The sequence below is a fragment of the Quercus suber genome, unplaced genomic scaffold, assembly GCF_002906115.3.
Source record: "Quercus suber isolate HL8 unplaced genomic scaffold, Cork oak 2.0 scaffold_980, whole genome shotgun sequence".
Taxonomy (NCBI): Eukaryota; Viridiplantae; Streptophyta; class Magnoliopsida; order Fagales; family Fagaceae; genus Quercus; species Quercus suber.
This window is the reverse complement of record NW_027070395.1, coordinates 33,195-40,518: the sequence shown is the minus strand read 5'-3', so window position 1 is coordinate 40,518 and position 7,324 is coordinate 33,195. Positions and strand designations below refer to the sequence as shown.

General features: G+C 33.4%; 2 protein-coding genes across 2 annotated transcripts in view; both read right to left on the bottom strand.

The window, feature by feature from the left end:
• LOC136065452 (receptor-like protein EIX1) overlaps positions 1-1,465 on the bottom strand; it is a 7,793-nt gene extending 6,328 nt beyond the window's left edge. Inside the window, exon 1 of the mRNA XM_065768639.1 lies at positions 54-1,465. Within this exon, the coding sequence (XP_065624711.1) occupies positions 54-1,465 (1,412 nt within the window). The remainder of the gene's footprint in view (positions 1-53) is intronic.
• A 2,656-nt stretch (positions 1,466-4,121) lies between these two features.
• LOC112004715 (vacuolar cation/proton exchanger 5) overlaps positions 4,122-7,324 on the bottom strand; it is a 15,629-nt gene continuing 12,426 nt past the window's right edge. Inside the window, 5 exon segments of the mRNA XM_065768638.1 lie at positions 4,122-4,720; positions 4,820-4,916; positions 5,570-5,686; positions 6,620-6,673; positions 6,750-6,935. Of these exon segments, the coding sequence (XP_065624710.1) occupies positions 4,698-4,720; positions 4,820-4,916; positions 5,570-5,686; positions 6,620-6,673; positions 6,750-6,935 (477 nt within the window). The 3' untranslated portion in view covers positions 4,122-4,697.

Here is a 7,324-nt window from a genome sequence, read left to right as displayed (position 1 = left end):
GAGATGCAACAAGTGTTTTTAATCTCATTAAATTGGCAAAATGAACTTCTGACACCACACCCTCCAACATATTTAAACCAATGTTCAGAGACTCTAATTTGGAGAGCAGTCCAAAACTTTGAGGGAGAGTTCCGTTAATTTGATTCATGTGAAGGTCCAAGGATCTCAAAGAGGAAAGATTTCCTATAGACCATGGAATTGGACCTGACAGTTGAGCACCTTTCATTTCTAAGATCTCTAGTCCATTTGAAACACATCCTGATAGACTTTCAAAGATTTCAGATATCTCTTGACCCCATTCGTTGTATGACAATCTAATTTCCCTTAATTTGCAGAGACTACCTAAAAATCTTGGTACCTTTCCTTCAAGTTCATTGAATGACAAATCTATGCTAATGGCAGATGTTAGGTTTCCAATGGCACTAGAGATTCTACCCTGCAAACTATTGGAGCCGAGGTTGAGGAACTCAAGATGACTAAAACTGTACAGCCAATTGGGAATTGAAGAGTTGAACTCGTTCCAAAATAGATCGAGGTGCCTAAGTGAAGTCAAATTCTGGAGATGAACAGGGATAGGACCTTGAAACTGATTCCAAGATAGATCAAGAGAAACCAGATTATGAAGACCAAAGACCCAAAACAGAATCGAAGTGTTTTCAAAACTGTTGTCTGAAAGATCAAGGGTGGTGAGAGATGAGAAGTTAATACTACTGGGTATCGGTGGTGGGATGAAACCAGAAAGATGACAATATGACAATCGCAACTCTGACAAGGAAGGGAGTTTGTTTATCTCCTGTAGCCAATCAGAGGCTTGGCTAAGGTTTGCAGAACTCAAATCAAGGTGCTGTAGTAAAGGAAGACCAGAGAGCCATTGAAGGTTCTTCACATATAAATTATTATGTCCAAGATCGAGATAGTGCAAATTAGAGAGATTCCCAAGTTGATGAGGAATCAATCCCACAAATCCCGCATGGGAGAGATTAAGATATCTTAAGCTCCCCATTGAACCAAGGAATTTGGGAATGTGAGTACCACCGAAATAATTGTAGCTGAGGTCTAAGTAAATCAAATGCTTCAAATCAAGCAGAGAAGGATTTATCTTACCGCCGAACATTGACCTCTCATAAGCTTCCCATTGAGCTTCATATTGGGCATCATCGGTTGTAAGCTCATCATACAGAGGATAGAAGGTTCTGAGATGGAGTTGGAGGACATGACTGGTGCGGTTGTGGCAGACAACACCAACCCAGTGACAGCAATCCACGTCAGATGTAGCAGCAGCCCAAGAGGCAAGGCGGTTAGAAGGATCTGTAAGGTGTTGCTTGAAGTTGAGAAGGGCGTGTCGCTCGCTTTCAATGCAACGAACCTCAGAGTCGGCAGTGAGGAAACAAAGGAGAAGGGTTAAAGTAACAGCTATTATTATTCTCAACAAGGAACCCTGCTTCTTCTTCATCATCATCATCATGCTTTTATAAAAATAAAACTGATTTATGATTTTGTTATGTTCGGTACCAATGGCATAGGACTTATTTATAGGAAGCGGACCCATCCATCTTTTTGTATTGTGCTCGAGGAGTTTGTTTGAGCTTTTAATTGGTTTTTTGATGCTTTGAATATCAACCACACATTAGGGATTGACTGACTGAGTAAGTCTTGCAGACGGGACCCTCTATTTGGATACATATCAATTTTTTAACTTATGAAAAGTGCAACACATGGTAACTTGATTGGTCAATACCCATTTATTATTTGTATTAAAATTCAACCATCTTTAAAACAGAATATATTTCACAGTGACTTAAGTCTCTGGTATTATGGTAGTGATTGTTTAGCAATAAAAGGGCCATTTAGATACTGTTTATTTACTAAAAATTGAAAATTTATTACTGAAAATACTGTACTAAAATAATTTTTAAATGTATAAATAGTACTATAAAATCTAAATTTATATTGAAATTTGTGTTTAGATGACTTTTGTGGGTCTAAAAACAATACCCATAAGACCCGCAAACAAAATATAGACGTGGGGATTGGGCAAAACGCCCAATCTAAACGCACGCTTATTATATCGTGCTCGAGGAGTTTATTTGATGCTTTCAATTTCAACCACACATTAGGAAGTGGACCCATCCATCCAAGTCTTGTAGATGTGACCCTCAGTTTGGATACATATCAATTTTCTAACTTATAAAAGGTGCAACGCATGGTAACTTGATTGGTCAATATCCATTCATTACTTGTATCAAAATTCAACAATCTTTAAAACAAAATATGTCCCACAGTGACTTAAGTCTCTAGGTATTATGGTAGTGGTTGTTTAGCAACAAAGTTTTTAAGGTGATAAACTGATAATATCACTTCTTGTATGCTAAAATTATATAATAATAGTCATAATAATAGGATATCGTGTAGACTTTACCTTAATCTTACATTTAAATGTTGCAAAGAAAAAGGAGACAAAAGTTTTATGTTATCATAGGCAAATACTCCTCATTGGAATTACAAAAACAAGGCCAGATTGAACTATTCTAAGACTCAAAAGGTGAATTATCATAAATTGATTAATGGGCTGAGTTTGTCAATTCCACCCTTAAATTGTAAAACAAATTTATTGCATTGGACGGCATGATGATACAGTGCTCAAAATTTATAATGTACTAGCTTCTAAGTTGTGCTTACGCATGAAAACATTTAATAATGGTGATAATAAGATTTAAAAAAAAATACTAAATATATAATAAGAGAGTTTTACTTAGTTGAGTGAATTAGTCATCTTAGATTTTCTTTGATATATATATATATATATATACTGGACAACATGAGCTTTTAAATCACAAAACATAAGGTTAATTTCAAAACACAAAACTCAAAAGTCTTTGAGTTTGTTGGGCAGTCATTATCTTGTTCAATTAGCCAAAAAGTTTGAGGCATATATGTACCTTTCACTCGGACCACGGTGAAAAACGAAAAAGATAGTACAACAATAAAAACAAATCTACTTCTCATTTTCTGCAATTTACAAATTAAAAAATTTATAATGATTAGAGTACTTTTTTTTTTTTTTTTGGTTGAATAATGATTAGAGTACTTCAAACATTAAAAATAGACCACGATGGGATACAATTAAATCAATTGGGTCAGTGCCCTGTCTTTTATTTATTGTTTTTTTTTTTTTTTTGTTTTGTTTGTTTGTGCGTGCAAGTTATCAAAGTGATGCAACTTTGTGCAGAAACTTCCCTAGTATTGATAAAGGTTCTTCATTTTCTCTCTTTCTCCATTGCTTTTCCCATAGCTCCATCAAAGTATGCATATTGATGAAGAATAGTATTTTAAGAAGTACAAAATAAAGATAAGTTCAAATAATTTGTTTAATGTGAAATCCTTCATTTCTTAGAGGAATCTAATCTATACATGGATTTGTGACAATCAGTTTAAGATTATTAATACATTACAAGTTATGGACTATATATTAATAGTCATTGGTAAATGGTATGATATCTTCTTGATAAACTATTATCCAAGAGTAATCACTAAACACAAACTCAAACTTTATAAACAAAATAGATTATTTCTAAAGAGTATGGACAACGGACCATTCCTCATAAATTCATAATGTTTTGCAGTTCAAAAGACTTTTCATCATGTCGTTAATGCTAGGGACCAACTCTTTTAGTTGTGGAATTGATCCAGTTGAAGCTTTTCCAAAAGAGGCACTTCTCCTTTGTCTATTATTTGAAAATATAATTGTATACCCATGTATCCTTCATTACACATAAGAATTATCTAACCATGAAGACTTAAAGCACTTTTAATGGATTATTCATTATAAAAAAAAAAAAAGTAACAATTGAATACTCAATACTAGTATTAATAATTGCTCACCTCAACACATGCTAAAAAATATTATTTTTTATTGGATTCGTACTGGGTACTTTCTTGAAGTTTCGTGGAGAGGAGCATTATCTCCTCCCCCAATATGATAAAACCTAATACAACTTTGAATTCAATAAAACCTACTATTTTTATCAAAAAAAATACAACATATCTTCTTTTTCTTCTTTGTCATCAAGCATCTCAAAAATAAAGATACAAGAGGAATCCAATTCACATGCTAATCCACCTAGCTACAAACAGCTACCATGCTGCAAATGTAATTCATGTAAAAACTTACTACACATAAGCATCTTAAGTGCGGCCATTACAACATATGGCAGACATGATTGGATAAGATTTATTAAAATAAATAAATAAAACCCTAACATTACAATGATTTTTTTTAAGGTAATATTTTATAATATCCCAAAACGAAAAATCTAGCACCAGTCCTGATGGTTTCCTTATGTTCCAAAATCCATATGATGATTACTTTATACCTTCAAATGAGGTGTACAACATAACCAATCAATTTTGTGGGATGCATGCCCCTTAATATCAAAATGGAAAGGTACAAGTTATTTTAAAAGAAGAAAAAAATATCTCAATTCTCTATAATACACTTCTCTCTTGCAGATCCAAGTGAACATTTGACATCTAAGAAGTAGCTGAGGAAGAGAGCACATCAAGGTACCGGTCAAGTCATTCACTGACAAGCACAAGCAGGAGGTTGGAAAAATGTAACGGTTGAAAATTCAAAATATATACATTAGAATGAACCAAAGCTTTTGGTGATCGATCTCTTGAATCAATAGCTCCTTTGACTATGTTTTTGGTTGGTTGTCAGCTGCAGAAACACATACATCAGTTATAGTTTCTAATATATGTATTCATAAAATGATGAAAATTAAGCATGAAAAGCTTAAAGCTTTAATGTAGAACTGACCTCCTTGAGAAGAATCTTCATGTACAAAAAAACTTGCGGCAACTATCAGATAGCAAAGAATAAGCATAAGACCTTTAAAATAATTAGAAGTTCCTTCCTGCAAACAAAACATTTGGAACACATAAGAATTTGTGTACTAAATTACAAAAAGATTAATAACAATCATGAAAATGGAATCCACAATAATTAAGAGACAAATTATTAGCACAAAACTTATTTAAAAAACAATTGAGCAAACAAGAAAACTCAGAAAGTATTTGGTACATATTTAAAATGCTTGCTAGCCTCTTCACAGGAGCCTTGCCTATGTTCAAATGCTTTTTTTTTAAACACTAGCTTATAAGCACATGCATTTATTTTTTATCAGAAAAGCATAGATAGTTATAAATAGTAGTTAGTGCAAAAAGTGGAGTGTGGGAAGTTACTATGGTTACTACTTCTTCTAGTTATAATTTAGTTTGTATTGTGTTCTAAATTTTAAATGTGGCCTAAAAAATTAGGTGTTTGACATATGTTATTTTCCTTAATTGACCCTATTATTCAAAGTAATTTTAATTTACTGTGATTAATGCGAGGGTATTTTGGACCATTTAAAAATTGGACACCAAAAAGTCATATTCTCTTTAATAATAGAGATATTCAGCTAATACAAGAGCGTACCATGGCAAACATTATTTAAAATGCTTCCTTCCCTTAAAATCATTTGACCAAACTATAGGTTTTTTTTTTCTTAGTCACCGAATTACAAACCTGCAGCATGAAGGCTACAACTAAGACAGTTATGAAAAGCGTTGCTGTCTCGAAAAGCTGAAAGTCTAAGTCCATACGTTGCCCCATCATCCAACCGACAACTACAGAAAAAGGAATCTGCAGCAATAGAATAATGATTTTAGCAGATATTGACACCAAAAAAGAAAATCTTCAATAAATTTATACTAAACAGAATAATCATCAGTACAAAAAGAATAACCTTGTATGAATGACCCTTCCAAAGACAAAATGAATCATACAAGATGTTCTTTTCCTTATTTTCTCTAAATTAATCTCTCTTTTATTTTTCTTTTTTTTGGACATTGTTTAAATTTGTCTGAAGGCTTTCTTGTTTGAGCCACAATAAACATCACATCACAGGCAACAAAGATCACAAAAATCAAATTCATGTAAATAGGTCTGAACGGGAGCATATCATCAAAAGTGTACAAGTTTCAAGCCAATAAAGGTGGCAACAAAAGCTGCTCAGATAGAAGAAATTACTAATGATAGTAATTATAATAATCACCAGCTCTATTTTCCAATTAAATAGTTTATCCATTTGCTGGGACAGCCAATGAGGTGAAAAACTAAAGGCTGAATAAGCCTAAATTCCCAAATTCTAGAAGATGGCTGGTCTTGATAGAGATTGAGACCTCTGTTATATTCACTTTTGTCTTGGAGGAAAGAGGACCAGGGAGGGGAAGATCATGCACCATTTACTAATATACTTTTAGCGATGAAAGAGATATTTTAGCAGAACTTCAAAGTAACTGAACAACAAGAATTATCATTTTCTTGCTCCTACGAACTTGTCAGATACTCGATCCCTAAAAAGAATACATCTAGTGACCCATGAAGAACATAAAGGTTACAGGATATATTTAAGATTGAAACAATTTTCTATTTCAGTGCTTAAAACATTGGTTTAAATGCAAATTCAGATTCAAAAGTAAAAATATGAAACATCACTCAAGTCAACAGACTCTTATATTTTGGAAGTACAAATATAAAATAGCTTCAGAAGGAATCCATCTGGTTAATGCTTACCCCAAACATAGATATCTGCGTTGATGATCCTATTGCCACTCCTAATGAAATGTCCTGTGAAGAAACTCAATTATTAAAACTAAATTCTAAAAAATAAAGAAATGTTAGAAATGAATGTTAGAAAGCTTACAAGCTTGTCTTTCATGGCAAACATAATAGCACTTGCATGCTCTGCAGCATTCCCCACAATTGGGAGCAAAATAACACTAATAAACGCAAGTGGCAAATTCCATGCAATAGATGTTCCCTGCAAAACGACCAAACCAATCAGAATGTTCATAAATCATTCAATTACAATAGCAAAATGGTAATCTTTCTCATAGAAACTATGGAAATCCCAACACTTTGTAATCTGAACAACCATGTCAAGTGAGTACAATCACCAATATCAAAGAGAAGAAGCAGCAGAGTAAATGAAAAGCAGGGAAAGAGGGGGGGGGGGAAGGGGGGAGGGGAAGGGAGGATAGAAAAATGGTACTTGGATTGGTGAAACACTTGTGAGGGTTTTGCCCATTTCACCAAGGTTTAACATGAGCTTTCAACCTAATGCACACCTGCTCCTTTGCCAGATTTATTGCCAGTCATTGGATAAGAGTCAAGTTGCTTTCTTTGAAGTGAATATATTCATTGGTTTACGAATTAAAGGCAATTTTTTGCACATAAAAATATCTGGAATTTCACAAGATTTCTATAAATAGTTTTACT